General features: G+C 31.7%; 2 protein-coding genes across 2 annotated transcripts in view; one reads left to right on the top strand and one right to left on the bottom strand.

Moving 5' to 3' along the window:
- Positions 1–8,919: 8,919 nt before the first annotated feature.
- LOC21399761 lies at positions 8,920–10,254 on the top strand. Its single transcript, XM_010102857.2, has 2 exons — positions 8,920–9,293; positions 9,572–10,254. The coding sequence occupies exons 1-2, from the start codon at positions 8,928–8,930 to the stop codon at positions 10,223–10,225; spliced, it is 1,020 nt and encodes a 339-aa protein (XP_010101159.1). The 5' UTR covers positions 8,920–8,927; the 3' UTR covers positions 10,226–10,254.
- Positions 10,255–14,606: 4,352 nt separating this feature from the next.
- LOC21399759 (serine hydroxymethyltransferase 7) overlaps positions 14,607–17,149 on the bottom strand; it is a 14,058-nt gene continuing 11,515 nt past the window's right edge. The window contains exons 3-4 of the mRNA XM_010102855.2: positions 15,656–15,757; positions 14,607–15,439 (exon numbers count right to left, since the gene is read on the bottom strand). Of these exons, the coding sequence (XP_010101157.1) occupies positions 15,216–15,439; positions 15,656–15,757 (326 nt within the window). The 3' untranslated portion in view covers positions 14,607–15,215. The remainder of the gene's footprint in view (positions 15,440–15,655; positions 15,758–17,149) is intronic.

Genomic DNA, 17,149 nt, shown 5'->3' with positions numbered 1-17,149 from the left:
GAAAGAGTTGTGCACTCTTCCATCCTTGTTATACAATATAAGAATTGTATATTATCGGATTGTAAACTTTGAATATCTAGACTGTGGTTGATGTCTGTAAATACTCTTTACATGTTCATGTATATATACCATATTATATATTATGTGGGTGAAATCCTGAATGAAGCCAGAGGCTTAATTTTTAAACCTGTCTTATCAGAAAGTGTGAAAGTCTCTATCATTCTCTTGTAATTTAATTTCACTAAAAAAATGAGACTTGTTTAGAAATTACTTTAATATTTTACTTTTAATTTTGATTATTATATTTTTAAATGTTTAACTACTTTGTTAATTATGTTTAACTTATAAACGAATTTTTGCGTCACTAAGGGCATGACAAGCACTTAGATATACTATAACAAATTGCGTATTAGATGACGCCACCATAGAAAACCCATCGTGTAATGTCTCCGGTAAAAATGCGACAGGTAATCCTTTTGTGTTTCAAAAATTTATACTGAAAAATATACGACGTCGTATAAAATATACATGGTATGATGGTTTTGTACGACGGTTTTCTACCATCGTACAATCCACTAGAAAAAAAAAATTTGCGTTCAAATTTTCATCAAAATTAAAAAATAGTAGTTTGCACTGCTAGCTAAAGGATTCATACTAGCTATACATGTGACTTAACTACTAATGGCTAGCCAAAAGGTCCGCATCATGTGCTGATATAGTAGCATCCAGTGGTGGAGCCAGCCTTTTACTTCAGTGAGGGCGTATATTAAATTTTTTTAATAAATTATCTTAGTAGGGGCATATAAGAAAATATATTTATTTTAGTGAGGGCATATATTATTTCAGTGAAAACTTAAGTATAAAATTTTAAAATTTTTAAAAAGTAATATTTTTTTCAAAAAAATTTAAGTGGGGGCGGTAGCTCCCACTGAGCTGTACTTAAATCCACCACTCGTAGCATCAACCTATGATTTTAAAGCAATTCATCTAAGTTTAAAAAGCACATAAAAATATTATTGGTTCCAAATTTAAGAAACGCACAAATTATCTAAAACTCACATATGTGAGAATATACAGCCTACAATATTGATAAACCCTCTACCAATACCTTATCCTAAACCTTTCCATTATCGTGATATGGAAAAAAAAAAAATATATATATATATATATATATATATTGATTGCAAGTCAAATTAATAAGAAAAAGTTTAAGATCTTAGGATGTGGTAGACTAGGATAACTTAAGACAGTTACATCAACTAATCCTCATTTAGAAACTTAACTACTACATATCTGACTCTACTTGAGTAAACTAACTGAATAACTAATAAAAGTTTCTTAACTATCTTGTCTTAATTGAATTTGAGTGGTTTCCTTGACTTTTCTTTTTGCTACTGAATAGGTTTATGTATATTTGACTTTTCTTAACTATATGTGTGAATTTGCTTTGAGTTTCATTCATTTGAGGATGTTTAATCTCCTTTCTTTATGCTGATTGTGACAATTCCCTCTTCCTTATATAGTTTGTTGTAAATGGTTATGTTTGAGATTGAGAGATTTAAGTATAATTCACTGATGATAAGTAATGGCTTGTGCTTGTAGTTTTAATTTATATGATATTTATGTTTGGCTCCATTTGCTGGCAGATGCTCTTGTTCTTTCTTTTCCTATTTCTTTATTTTATGAGACCTTTTGTGCTTGTGAGTTTTTTTTTTTTTTTTGGTTATAGCAATCTTGTGTTTTCCTTTGCTCTTTGCTTCCATTATTCTTGGAGAAATGTTGAGTCAACAACCAACAAACACTCTAACAGCCCCTACAAAGAATAGTATAGACAATAGATGAAGCTTCTTGCATTATTCTGTTTTTGTTGCCCTAATTTGAGTTTGTTTCTTTGTTGATGAGATGTGATATAATATTTGTCATATGCTTATTGCTTTTTACTTTTTATTTTTGGTTGAACCTATGCCATGGAACTTGCAAGTTTTTAAATTCTTTTTGGTTAGTTTTGCTTGTTTGGACGTGTGACAAACTAAATGCTATTGAATTATTAGGCACGTTTGGAACTCATTCCAAAATGATTTTATTTTTTGTATGAAAATGAAAACGTTTTCAATCTCAGACAAAACTCATTTTTGAAAATGTGTTTGGTAGTTTTATCAAGAGATTGTTTTCAGTGTAAAAAACCCCATTAATGTCTCTCTTTCTCTGTCTCTGCTCGAGAGAGGAGAAAACGAAAACAACAAATGAAAAACGACTAAAAGTCATTTTTTATTTCTCTCTCATTTTACACTAAACCAAAAAAATCATTTTCATTTCCGTTTTTTGTTTTTATTACACTAAACGCCGTTTTAAAAATATTTTTATTTTTTTCTCGAAAAACGTAAAAAGTAAAAATGGAATCAATTCTAAACACGGCCATTAGGTCCTATATGGATGGCTAGTATGGAAAATGAAACTATGGAGCTTACCAATAATGATGATGCAACTGTTTGGACTCAAAAGCACGAAGAAATTCTCATCGACCTTATGGAGGAAGATTGGTCCTCGCGGGAAATAGGTGTACCACAACCTTTACAAAACCTGCATCGAAGCGCATAATTCGAGAAGAATTATGTGCACAATCCAAAGGAAGCATAGTGAGATGCAAGTGAGGAAAAGTTTTGTAACATCCGGTTAAATTAATTGCGATTAATTAATCAAATCCGGTTATTAGTGTTAATTAATTTGATATTAGTAAAAAATTTTCAGTTATAATTATCATGTAAATGACTATTTCCCGTTAAAAATGTTTCTTTTGAAATTAACACTGCTGTCCCTCAAACAGTTTTAAGTGTCGGTAGCCAATTTTTCAGAATAGAAATAATGGGTCATTCCGTACTCTATTCAAATTGGGCTTTGAAGTCTAATTATTAAATTTATACAGAAAGCCCAAGCCTATTTTTCTTAGACTTTATGGACTGTTTTAAATATTATTTGTAAAAGAAAGTCTCCAGAGTAAACTATATTGATATTTATGTATTTATTTTTTTGATTTTTGTTAAACAGTCTAATTTAATTAAGTTAAATTTTAAATTAAACCTCAATAATTACGGTCTCATCTTTGGAGTCGTGACAAGTTTAACATGTTAAAACAAAAGCAGGACTTTAAGATGTTGTTGAAAGAGAGAGGTATTGGGTATAAATGCAGTGACTGCACAAGTTACTGCAACTGATGAAGTCTGGGAATGACTTTCTAGGGTAAATCCTTATTCTTACTACATTTATTTTTGCTATCTTTTAATTAAATTCAGTGGCTTAATTTATGATAGTTTATGTCATGTAGGTTCACAAATCTGCAAAAAATAAAAAAATAAAATTAAGAAGGGTTGTCCATTTTATGACAAGTTGTGCACTATTTTTGGATACACTACGGCCAACGGTTCCAATGCTCATCCTTCAAACAAATCTCATTCGGATGCGAATAATGTTGAGGATGATGTAAATGATGATGCAATATCCAGTTCGCATAGGACTAACAAATCTCATTCCACCAATTGACGCATGTTGGTACCAATTAAGGCGTTATAAAAAAGCACATTAATTGGTACCAATACTTGACTTGAGAACCTTATAATGAGGGATGTCTTGGGCTCAAGTGTTAGGAGACGTGAAAGAAATCCCTGAGGGCTACTAGATGCTCAGAGGGAATAGTACGTATGAGTAACGAGTATAAGACCCGATTATGTCGAGGTCCCACAATATGGACCCTATGGGGGGTTGAGGCGTTACACGAGGGTAGTGAGATTAATGTTGTGTCAACTAAATTTGTCAACCGTTTGAATATTCAAACTGAGCCTTACTCTAGAACGTTTTGGGTATATTAGGAAGATAAACCGAAATATGTCTATTACCTCTTAAATTTGGTCCTTATGAGAAATATGTTTATTGTGATGTCCTTATGGATGTTACTCAGAACTGTTAGGACTTTCTTGGGTTGATGATCATGATGCTGAGATATGTTGAATAGAATCAATACATTTTTAGACTTTATAGGAAACCTTTGACATTGAAACCTATCAATCAAAAAAAAAAAAAAAAAAAACTTGTGTGTCTAAACCTATTCTCCTTTCTCCAATTCCTAGTAAACCAAACCCGTCTACTGAGAGGGTTGGTATCAATAATGAGGTTGTGGCCAAATCTATTGTTCCTGCTCCTTATGTTGATGAACCATCTCATCCAAAATCCAATTCCTCCAAATCTATTGTTGAAAGTGGATCTCGTGCATGTTTATTTAAATTTCCTTCTAATTTGATTATGGAATTGATTTTCAATAAGGTAGAATTGTTTCCCAACCACGGTGATCAAAAGTCTCGAGTATTTTTTTTCTGCTTTCTCTACAACGAGAATGTCTCTATAATCAACTTTCAAGCATCGATGGCTTGGTTCAAAATCCAGTATTAAGGCCGAGAGATTTTTTACTTTTCAGATTGTTGCTTCATGATTCTTTCCACTTTAAAACTCACCGGAGTCGAGTTTCTTCAACCCGATGAGAATGATGACGAATTAGATTATAATTATTTTAATATTTAAATTCAATTTAGGATTATGTTTATCTTTTTATTATTTTAAATTAATTTATGTTTATCTTCTTTTTAGAATAGGATTAGGATTTCATTCTCTATAAATACATTAGTGATTGTAATTCTTATGAAGGCTTTTTGATGATTAATGAATATTGAGATTTCAGTTTCCTGCTCTTGAGTTCTTGTTCTCCTCCTATATTTATCCTTCTGGTTCCATTTCTCTCCTGATTCTATTCTTCTCTATCAGATTTATTCTATAATTTCTACTCGATCCTACATCAATGATTTAATGAATATTAAGCATGAATTCAAGCACCTCATGAAGTCACACGTTTTTCTTTCCAAGTGATTCATCCATTCACATTGTGTTTCGTTCGAATTGAAATATTTTATGTCACATAAAATTGTAAATATCTTTTGTGTCTTTCCAACACCACTGGAATCACTATCTATTTATTAAATTACTAATTAATATATTATATAATTAGTATTTACTAATTAATAATTAATTATTTAATATAACACTACAGATAAGTACTAGAAAATAGAATCAGAAAAGGAAAATTAACTTTCAATCATTTTTTAATTTCTTAATAAAAATCATTTTCACTGTTTTATTTCATTCTCGGTTTCAAAATATTTGTAAAATAAGCACAGTTTATAAATCATTTTTATTTTTGTGCCTAAAAAAACATGTAAAACATTTTTTTTTAATTCAAAAACCAATACCAAATACACCCAATGTTTCTCAAGAAGTTTTAGAGACTTTTTATGGATATTGAATAGATTTTAGAATGTGTAACTAACCCTAAAATGTATTAACATGCATGTTTAAAAGTGCTTAAAATCATCGGTGGCAGATTCGTAATTATGAGCAAATATGAAAATTCACGCAAGAACTTGAATTCGAACATTCTAGGTATTTTAACTACAACTTTTTACTCCAATATCAAAATTGAGTGAGTCAAGATGTGTGAAAAAAGTTCTACAATTATGTATGAAAAAAAAATTCCTAATTCGGACGATTTAAAGATCAAAAATTAGATTCAAACTGTCTTCATAGAAATAGATAAATGACTTGTAAAGAAAAACGTAAAACTTCACGACGTACTTGAACCAGTACTCAATTTTTATTAAAATCATATAATATAATATATAGTAAGACATCAAAACATGAAAATTTCATATTATATCATATACATAAATATATAAATATATTTATTATGTAACTTATCATGACATGTTCATATATCATCATGATACACCGAGTCTTTTGTCACGATCACTTGAGAGAAATTAATTAATAATCATGTTAGTAACATTAATAATGTCATTTACTTATGAATAATTATATTATTCCATGATAATGTTTTCTTGAAAATCGTAAAATTCAAATAGTTAGTCTTATAAGGCGTTACAAAAACTTTGCAATTTTGATTTTGTTTTTTGTTTTTATATCAGCATAATGCGATTTACGCCTCAAATGAAAATTACAGAAAAACGAGCTACATAACTTTGTGTTCACTTCATTGCTATCATCTTAGTAAAGGATTTCTTTTGGTAGGATGCAATAGCCTTTTCCCCTGCGAGGCTGCGATTGGTCCACCCCAAACCGACCCATCAATATAATTATATATACATGGGGCACATGCTTGCGTGTACTAGTGCAGCTACGTATAATTTTAGTGTCCGTTTAGTTCGCTGATTTGAATTTTTAATTCGAGTTGAGATGTGACTTTATGTGAGTGCTTTTTATTGTAGCATAAAAGTTAGATGTGACTATTTCTAAGAATTTTTTATTATAGTAAAACTCGAATTCTAAACTCAAATCAGTGAAATGAACGGGACCTTACAATATTCCATTCTCATAATCTCTTGTGTATGGGAAAAATGTGATGCCTAAATTAGAAACCTTGAGTCCTAATAAAGAGGTTCTAAAATTACAATTCACAATCCTGCTTCAACATTTTATCATTAATTTACAAGGACTTCCTCAGGTAGGCCTCATTATCGATAGTGTCAATTTCTAATCGTTAAATATGGTTAAAATCACATCGAATTAAAAAAAATGTAGAACAGACATATTTTAATACACATTGATAGCTTAAAAATAGAGAACCAATAGTTCAATTTTTTTAATCCTACTAGAGAAACTCCCTAATTTACAAAAGAACCAAACCAAAACAATGATAGTAATGAGAGTAGTAGTAATGATAACAGCAATAATATTGATAATATAAAGCAAACTATTTTTAATTTAAAAAAAAAAAAACAACCAAAAACTATCTTGGAATACAAAACCAAAAGGGAGAAAAAAGTAGAATTTTACGCCCAAAAAATAAAGGAACACAAAAAGTTAAAAAGAGGGCAAACATCTAGCCCACAATTCAAAGAGGAAACCAAATCAAAATGGAAGAACGAGAGGCAGAATCTCAAATCTCAATTAAAGTGGTCAAACATCTAGGCCTCATTATCGATAGTGTCAGTTTCTAATTGTTAAATCTAATTAAAATCAGATTGAATTAAAAAAAATATGCAGAACGGAATCTTCCATTCTCATAATCTATATGTAATCTATATGTAATATATATATTCCATTATATATACATGGGGCACATGCTTGCGTGTACTAGTGCAGCTACATATAGCTTTACAATATTTCATTCTCATAATCTCGGTATGTGAAAAATGTGATGCCTAAATTAGAAACCTTGAGCCCTAATAAAGAGGTTCTAAATTACAATTCACAATCCCGCTTCACCATTTTATCATTAATTTACAAAGACTTCCTCAAGTAGACTTTGTTATCGATAGTGTCAGTCTTTAATTTTTAAATTTGATTAAAAAATAACAAAATATTCCATTCTCATAATCTATATGTAATCTATATGTAATATATATTCCATTATATATACATGGGGCACATGCTTGCGTGTACTAGTGCAGCTACATATAGCTTTACAATGAAAAATGTGATGCCTAAATTAGAAACCTTGAGCCCTAATAAAGAGGTTCTAAATTACAATTCACAATCCCGCTTCACCATTTTATCATTAATTTACAATGACTTCCTCAGGTAGGTCTCGTTATCGATAGTGTCAATTTTTAATTGTTAAATCTTGTTAAAATCACATCGAATTAAAAAAATATGTAGAACGGACATATTTTAATACAAATCTGATAACTTAAAAATAAAAAATCAATAGTTCAATTTTTTTTAATCCTACTTGAGAAACTCCCTAATTTACAAAAGAACCAAACCAAAACAATGATAGTAATGATAGTAGTAGTAATGATAACAGCAATAATATTGATTATATAAAGCAAACTATTTTTAATTTAAAAAAAAAAACAACAACAACCAAAAACTATCTTGGAATACAAAACCAAAAGGGAGAAAAAAGTAGAATTTTACGCCCAAAAAATAAAGGAACACAAAAAGTTAAAAAGAGGGCAAACATCTAGCCCACAATTCAAAGAGGAAACCAAATCAAAATGGAAGAACGAGAGGAAGAATCTCAAATCTCAATTAAAGTGGTCAAACTTTTGCAGCCCTGCTGCAGGGACATAATCTATCAACATTCCTGCTTAATTTGCTTTCCATGTGCATACATATTGCATTTGACTGATGATATATGTTTACTTTTTGAAGGGCTACAAAAGGAGCATAAAGACTAGCAGAAACATGAATATGGTAAGCAACTATGAAATTTCATGTTTGCTTTCATTGGAGACTGAAAAGAAAAACTAATTAATAAAAAGGTGCAATTATATTGGAGAATGTTATATTTACTCCACCATTAAAAATTGTATTTTAGCTATTAGATTTTTTTTTTTCAACAATTGGATCTATAATAGGAGTTGTCATGTGTCGCTCTCTGTAAATTTTAATGTGCATAGATCTAATAATTAAAAAACTAATCCTACGGTTAAAATAAATTTCTCCGCTATTAAAGATTCCTTTAAATAAAAAGGAAAAGTTAGAATAAGTTAAGAAAAATTGGGACAGCCCAAGGAGGCCTAGTAGTACTTGATCACCAACATTAATATTCATCCTCTCTCTACATATATACACACTATTGATGCATATAATTGCTCTCCAATATGTCATTATTTCCCATTTAACAATGAAAATAGAAGATTCTCAATCATCCCCTCCACACTATATAGGAAACAACCATAATTGCACCCAACAATACTATTAACCTATAAAGCTAGAAACCTGAGCTCCAAAAGCCCTACCCACTTCTTCCTTCTTTATTCATCTTTTCCAATATATTTCATTTAACCCACCATATAGCATATATACCACACTACCTTTTTTTTTTTTTTCTTTTCCTCCCTTTTTCCCCACCTCCCCTATTGATGGATCCTAATTCATGCACCACAAATTCCGTTAGTGGGTTTTACAATCTCCTGAGTCGTGAGCTCAACAATCTCGACCAAAATTTTCTCTCCCACAACAACTTCATGTCCATTCAGTTCCTTCAACAGGTGCTCTCCTCTCTCCAGTCCTTCAATTCCCAGCTGACCCTTTTGGTTCAGAAGCTTCACTTGCCCACCGGAGAGAAATGGCTCGATGAGTACATGGATGAAAGTTCCAGGCTCTGGGAAGCCTGTCAAGTCCTCAAATCCGGAGTCTCCGCAGTCGAGAATTTCATTGCAAGTGCCACTAATATAGTCTCTTCTCTTGATAATTACCACCATTTAAATCCCGTAATGTCTCGCCAGGTTAGTATAAAGGGCCAGTTTAATTAGTATTGCCGTAGCTTTTAAAATAATTATTGTTAATATTAAATCATATCAGAATCAACACGATATATATATATATATATATGATCAGTTAAAAGTGTCTTTTCAAGCCAGCTTTCAAAAGCTTTCACAAGTGATATAGTTGTGTTTTTTTTTTTTTTTTTTCACTGCAGAAGTATGGCATAAAAGTGTAGAACAATAGTAAAATAATCAAACATCATGTCTTATGTATGTGTGAGGTGAATTTTCGTTTTCAGGTTATCCGGGCAATAAGTATTTGCCAAAGGGAAACTGTAGGGTTGGAAGAGGACAACAGGGTGTTGATGGAAACAAGAATCCAACAATTGTCACTTTGCGATGATCTTAATTGGATTGACGTTCCAATGGATTCCAAGTTCAACGGGTTCAGCGGTTTTCGCGGCGTTCTTCACGCAATGAGGAAAGTTAGCTCGTTCCTATTGCTGATCCTGTTCAATGGCCTAGTCTTTTGCTTGCCTGAATCCTCAAGTTTTAATGATCAAGGAGATAATTATGAAGCAAATGCAATATTGGGTTCTGCTGGATTCATGGTTTCAATGGCTAGATTGAGGCAAAGAGTTGCAAACGAGATGGAGCAGTTTTATGGGCAATCTGGAATACTTCTTTACGAGTTCCGGGGGTCGAAAACCACCATGGAAGAGCTGAAAGTTGTGCTGGAAAGAATGGCGGAGTTTGAAGAAGAATCTAATGATGATGATCATAACATTAATAATGATGATTTGCAATATCAGATTGAGAAGTTGAGATCAGGGTTTGGATTGCTGAGAAGTGGGGTGGAGACTATAATTGGACAGCTTGATGATTTCTTTGATGAAATAGTTGAAGGAAGAAAGAAGCTTCTAGACATGTGCTCTTCTCATTCTCATAGGTAGACATTTTGGTACATGCTAAGCCATAGTTAGAGAAAAAAAAAAAAAAGGGAAGAGAGAGAGAGATTTATGAAATTAAACATTATTAAAAAAAAAAAAAGTTGAAAAAGTTTAGTTGCTGAAAGGGCATACAAATGTCATGGCATGTTTCTTTTTCTTTTATTGTTTTTGTTAATTTTGTCAATATGTTTCTTTGCTTTCCTTTTGACTTTTAATCTCTTAGCTTTGCAGCTATGTGCATTAGTTCTTTTTTTTTTCTTTTTTTTCTTCTTCTTTATATATACAGTGATACCCATGAAAGCTTTTAAAGGGAGCATTTTCTCGGAATTCCGTAAGGGGAAAAATTCCGGAGGAGAAAAGAAGATGATTCTTTCTTTAAAGATAAAGCATTATTATTACTATTGAAAGATAAGAAACAAGAGGAATATGTAAATAGCCCAATAGCTTCAATAAAAAGCAATATATATATATATATATATATATATATTACCTAATAGGAGAGATTCTTCTCTTTAAAGAATGGAAAAGATATTAGAGATAAGAGGAAATTGATGCTTCAATATTGTTTGTCCCACATATTGCTGAAGCCACTCAAATTTTGAAGTGTGAATTAATGTTTATACATGGAATTAGATATCACTTTCATTATGTACTTAGTAACATGGTTAATTTGAAATAAAAACCTTATGTATATCCCTAAAATCTGAAGGTTTGTAATTAAAAAATAAATAAATAAAGTAGTGGAAACAATTTGAGTTTTTCTTTCTGATTAAAACTTTCTGGCGCAGTTGAAGAAAACTAATAACTCACACTCAAATAATAACTTTAGGGAACAATGAAAAAAAATATAATTCTTCTATAAAAAAAAGGTACACAATTAATATAGATGTACTGACATTAAATCTAAAAATATATAAAACAATAATAATTTTCAATTGTACGTAAATACTGTTTTAAAGATAATAATTATTGCTGCATTTTTAAAAATAAAATAAAAATCATCTTTTAGCAACGACAAATGTCATAGTGTCATCGCTAAAACATAATTGCCATGTCAGTTTATTCAAAAAGATCTCCAAACTATTTTGGTATCATAAAAGAAAAATTCCAACTTTCAGCAATGATAAATTAAAAAAAAAAAAAAAAATTTTCACAAAAAAAAAAAAAAAAAAAAAAAAAAAAAAAAAAAAAAACGTCATCTTGCTAATGGGGTGGCGAATTATCTTGCGACAAGGTATTGGGTGAATTCGTTGCTAAATATTTTCAGTGATCAAAACACAAGGAGACCTTTTTAGCAACAAATTTTCGTCGTTAATTTCATTTTTAAAGACATTGCAGACTTCAAGAGATAAGAAATCAGCAGAGTGTTTGCTTGATCTTGCAGTGATTTACATGTCTATGGATTTAAAAAATGTGGAGTGTATTATTTTGCTCCTTTTTTTTCACTATGTTTCCTTTTGTTTCTTTATGTTTTGATCACTGAAAGTAATTGATTGTTGATTTCAGGCAAAGACAACAGGAGATATCCTCCTCCTGTCAACTTAAAAGAATGATTACACCATAAAAAGTAGATTATGCTACCTGCCATGAGACAATGACACATTTCTTAATTAACAAGTTTAAAAAAAAAAAAAACAAAACAAAACAAAACCAAGTTTTTTGCTTCTTTTTTTTTTTTTTAATCATTCTGGTCCTCAAATTTCCTTCCTCTTCAATCTTTATATATATCGTTGCAAATTTGATGAAAATTATAAAAGGGAATTTTCCTTTTAACCATGGTTTTGAAATCTCTTTGGTGTTATTTGGTTGGGGGATTCGTTCCCTGATTCGAATCATGATTCGTGGTTCGCTATAGTATTTTCTCTCACAAAAAATACACGTAAATCGAAAATGATTGTAATCACATAGTTCTAATTTATGAACCAAACATCTCTTTTGATTTCATATAGCTTTCAAGCCAAGTATAGTAGCTCTTTTGCACTTGCATTAAGAGCTAGGCAACCTTTGCTTGCCTTGTAATATATATTTAAATCCTCAACAAAGTTGTACCAATTTTTTTTTTATGGCTTAATGAAACTAATTAAGTACGGCATACTGGCTATAGCCACATAATTATGCTGTTTTTTCTTTTATGGCTACTTCTTCTAATCATAGTAATTCTGTTCAGTTATGTCGTTTAAACAGCGTAAAATTTAAGTTTTAAATGGAATTCTCTTATAGTCTATTAATATTTCGTTGAATATAAAAAGAACACACATACTAAGATTACTATATATTATGTTTTATTACTTAAATTGAGCAGTGCCTTTTGGATTCTATTATTGACTTATGGCCTAAATTTTCTATGATTAAACGTTAACTTGTCTTCCACTCACATTATATACTAATGTGCAGCATCCAAAAAAAACACTGATAGCAAAGCACTAATTGGAAGGATCTGTCTTTTTCAATCTATATGCAAAAGTCCTTAATGAAGAATATGAACCGAGAATGGAGCTACAACACTAATCTATTTGCACTTGAAAGATAAAAAGAAAATTGAAAAAAGAATTTAGGTATCAAATCCTAATCTTTTCCCCAGATTTTTCCTTGTATGGTCATTGAGAAGAGATTTTGTGCCTTTACAATTGTGGAAACAGATTTGTGCCTTTACAATTGTGGAAACAGATCCTATCTCATGCATTAATTTTTAATTTCAAAGAGAGTCTTAAGAGTTGGCATAGTAAATGACTAATCATTTTGGTTGTGAAACAATGATGGAAAAAGTGGGCTGTAGGAATTCCTGGTTTTACTCTTTTTTTATAAAATTCAAAAAGTTGATTTTTTTCTTTTCTTTTCTTTTCTTTTGTGTATCTGAAGGATACTTTTGTCTCGTTGTTGCTTGGTTTTTAATGAAAGCATGAGAGAGAGAGAGAGAGAGAGAGAGTAAAGTTGCTCAAAGTCTCTGTCTAAACACCATTCCACTGACATGTTTGCTGTTCCTATGATTCATTCTTCTCCTCCAATGTCTTCCTATTTTGTCCATTAATTCTTCTCTCTCCTCTTGTCTCTTAGCAATGATGCACATCATATATGTGTGCCTATTCATAACAAATTTCAGGCCTTGGTTGGGTACTTCTATCCATGCTCCACTCTTGTTCTCTCCTCAATGCAATCATGAGCCATGTTCTCCTTTGCTTTGTGCTCAGAGGCACCAACAGAAGGAAAAAAAAAAAAAAAAAAAAAGAAAGGTGAGAGAAAAGAAAAGAAAAGAGGGGGAAAAAATTGCGCTAAAAGCACATGTAGCATTCTTTCTAATTTTTACCGGCCAAAGAAAGAAAATACCGGGTTTCTTTCTTTAAAATTAGGGGTTTTTCTTTTGTATTTTTGAGTTGAGGTGATTTGAGTGATGATTTTGAGTTATAATTTGAGTTGAAGTTGTAACTTGAGTTTGTGTTTGGATGTACACATTTGAGTTATGATTTGAATTGAGAATCTTTTTGTGTTTATATTTAGGTGGGTCAAAACTTAAATTTGCATTTAGATAGTATTTTAATAAAAACTCAATGGTGATGAAAAATTTTAATAAGGTATATAGGTGGGGTTTTATTCGTCTTTTCGTTGTGAATGCATAGAAAAAAAAATCATCTCAATCAGAATTAAAACGAAAAAATTATGACATTTTTAAGAATAAAAAAAATACTGTTCATTAACTTGAGTTTGAGTTTATGAACTCGAGTTGAAGGGAAAACTTGAACTCGAATTTAGCCTCAAACTCAAATTTAAACTCAAGTTCCAAACATAAACTTAAATAAAGTTATAATTCGAGTTCAAATTTTTTCTGAATTTTGTTATAAAAGAACAACCTGAATTTTTAAGTGGTGCTTTTTGAGCCAGTCTTCTAACGTTTATGTGGCAATAATGCTAGAGTCGCCAATTCTGTATAAAGTATTGTAGTAAATACAAATGCTAACATAAGCATGTTTTCTCGAAAATTCCTTGCGCTCAAATAGCTACCACATTAGTTAGTAACCAATATTTGACTAAATTAACTTACCATTGGGACCAACTCTTATCCAAAACTTTGAAATTTTTCAAGTTATCACTGTTATTTCGAATGCTTTCAATTCATGCCAAATTTCGCAGCTTCTCTACATCCACGGTTAAATTTGACCATCGTATTGATACATTTAAACCTTTTGTAGCTTACAGATGGATCTTGTAACTGAACGCGAATCAAGAATAATTTTTGATAACATCCACAATACAGATTACTTTTCTTATTAACTCAAAAATAAGAGGTATAAAATCGTAATTATCTCAAACTAACCAAAAAAAAAAAATGGCATCAATAACAGCAACAGAAAACCAAAATAAGGTAAAAATTACATTTTTCAACTTCGTGGGTTCTCATTAATCCAAAAATTTTAATTTGACGATAATGTTCAGAAAGTATGGATCAAACCTTCATTACTGAAATTTCCAAGTCAAATTTGAATTTCATTAAGATGTCTTAAGGCATGACCGGCTGCTGTACACAATAGTTATCTCTATTTTGCAAGAACAAAGAACACAATGTACTGGGATCAAAGGGTTATTGACCCAACATTGCATGTACTGTACCGACCTTTCATAAACGACCCGGAGATTTAATCTTGAATGTCATATAAAACTATAGAATATGAATTTTGCTTCCTGTACAGCCACTGACCACTGTACTTACCTTTCTGCCACAGCCACAATGCCGACTCCCAACTCCTGAATCCACCTCTGTACCAAACAGCACATCGATCAACAAAACGATTCCGACTCCGTTACTCCATCCCCCTGTATTATACCGTGTTACAGCGATCGGCAAGAGGATGGCTACTTAAAGATTGCCAAACATAACAAAGGAGACAACCACAAAGTTGAGGACAACCACAGAATGACATTTGAAAGTCGACATGCGCAACAGAGATCTTTCTGGAACAAAAAGATGGCAGTCCTTCTGCGTTGCAGATCCAAAGCCAAGTCAAATGTCGAATCCTGGCATTGCAAACTGACTTGCGAAAGATTCGACTCGGATCCGGAGCTCTACAATATCTTTGTTGTTCTCCAGAGCCTTTAGGAACAGCTTTTGCGACTTACCGTGTTCTCTCAGTACTGCACTAGCGATATGCGCAGCTTTGAGGAGAAACTCAGCAATTGTCTCGAAATCAGACTCCAGACAACCTCTTGACGTCATAGCAGGGGTACCTAAGTAGATTTCACAAAAACTTACATCATAACACACCCTTTTTCCCAAAAGAAACATCAAGCCTGTATTTATAAACCACAAAGAAGCTCTCTAAAAGAACAAGTTATAAAGAGATTATGTAAATGAGGACAATACGTCTCCAGAAAAAGAAAAGAACCCAAAAGGTACATTTGATAATCCAAACTTGCAATTTGCAAAATAAGATATCTACTCACCAATCCTTACTCCGCCAGGGGTGATAGTTCCGTTGTCACCAAAAATTGCGATCTTATTGAGTGTGATGTGACACATTTCACAGACCTTTTCGTAGTTCTTACCTGGAAAAAAAAATAGAAAAAACAGAAGTTACAATAATCCATAGAAGCAACAATTGGATGAGAGAAAGTGTGTGTAAGCATTCAAACCGCAATAAGTCACTAAGGAGATTAAGCAAGAACTGGCTCTGTGTTTAACTGAAGGTTTGGGTACTATAAAATTGTATAGTCGTGCATTAATATTTAATTATTCATAAGCCATTCATTAGAGGCCAGAAAAACAAACAGAACAATACAAACAGCATTCTACAATTTCTTCAATACCAAAAGAGAGTGGAAAACAATAAAAGGATTGACCAAATAATAAAATAAGCCATTAACAATCACAATAAAGTTTTGTTCTTATCTAAAAAGGACAGGAAATAATCAGAATAAACTGCCACTAACGCCACTTCACAACAAACTACATGATGTAGCTGTTCCCAGCTGGTTGATAAAAGGAAAATTAAAAAGTGGCTTGTCGTGATCAATCAAACAGCAAAAGCAATACTTTTTCCTAAATGAACACCCAAATGCCACCTCTCTATTTTCTGTGTGGCATTCAAATGTCTACCCACGCATGAAGCAACGTGAATTGCTCATATGTTTATAAGAAAAAGCGATTCAGAAAAATGAAAATCATTCTAAACACATAAAAAAGTAAAAACATGGTCATTACAAAAGAGCCAGTGATAAAGAAAGCTATGTTTAAGTAATAAGGATTAGGAAGTTCACACAGTAGGCCATGAAATCAATACCACCATTTCCTAAGCCCAACCTACGACTTGTTTGTTAAGAGCTATCTTTATGGTGTGCCCACAAAGAAATTTCAAGCAAGAAACAGAGGGAAGGGGCTCTATTAAGTTTTCTCAACTTTACAATTTACCAAATAAGATGTAAGTATCCAATAAAATCCTCTGAGTGTACACTCCTTGATGAAGAAACTCAAAAAACAATGGGATCTACAAGGGAAATGGCTAAAGCAGTGCATCAATTTCTAAAGATTGCCTACTCCCAGACTATCGACACAAAATACGTCAAATTATGAACAGATCAAGATAAGCATTCTCCAACTACAGTGTTTCTAATAATAGACAACTTTTTGTACGTTAATGGAAAGCCTCAACTTGTCGTAGCATGCTTAGCCTCAACGGAGACCTGCAATGGTGAGCAACCAAGTTCGAATTACCCACCCCACACAGACAAAAAACCAAGAAACAAGAAAAGTAAAAGCAAAACATAAAGGAATATCGCTCTGAAAAGCAAACTGGACAGGTCCCACTCCAATAGAAGTCATTAAAAATATAGTTCCAATACATTGGATGCTTGAGTACATATGATTCAATAGAATATAAGTCCAAGAAATTGGAGGTTCGATCTCTATATATTTTATAAGAACATATATATATATATATA

The sequence above is a fragment of the Morus notabilis genome, unplaced genomic scaffold, assembly GCF_000414095.1.
Source record: "Morus notabilis unplaced genomic scaffold, ASM41409v2 Scaffold1285, whole genome shotgun sequence".
NCBI lineage: Eukaryota > Viridiplantae > Streptophyta > Magnoliopsida > Rosales > Moraceae > Morus > Morus notabilis.
Note: the sequence above shows the minus strand (reverse complement) of the source record. Positions and strands in the feature narration are given on the sequence as shown.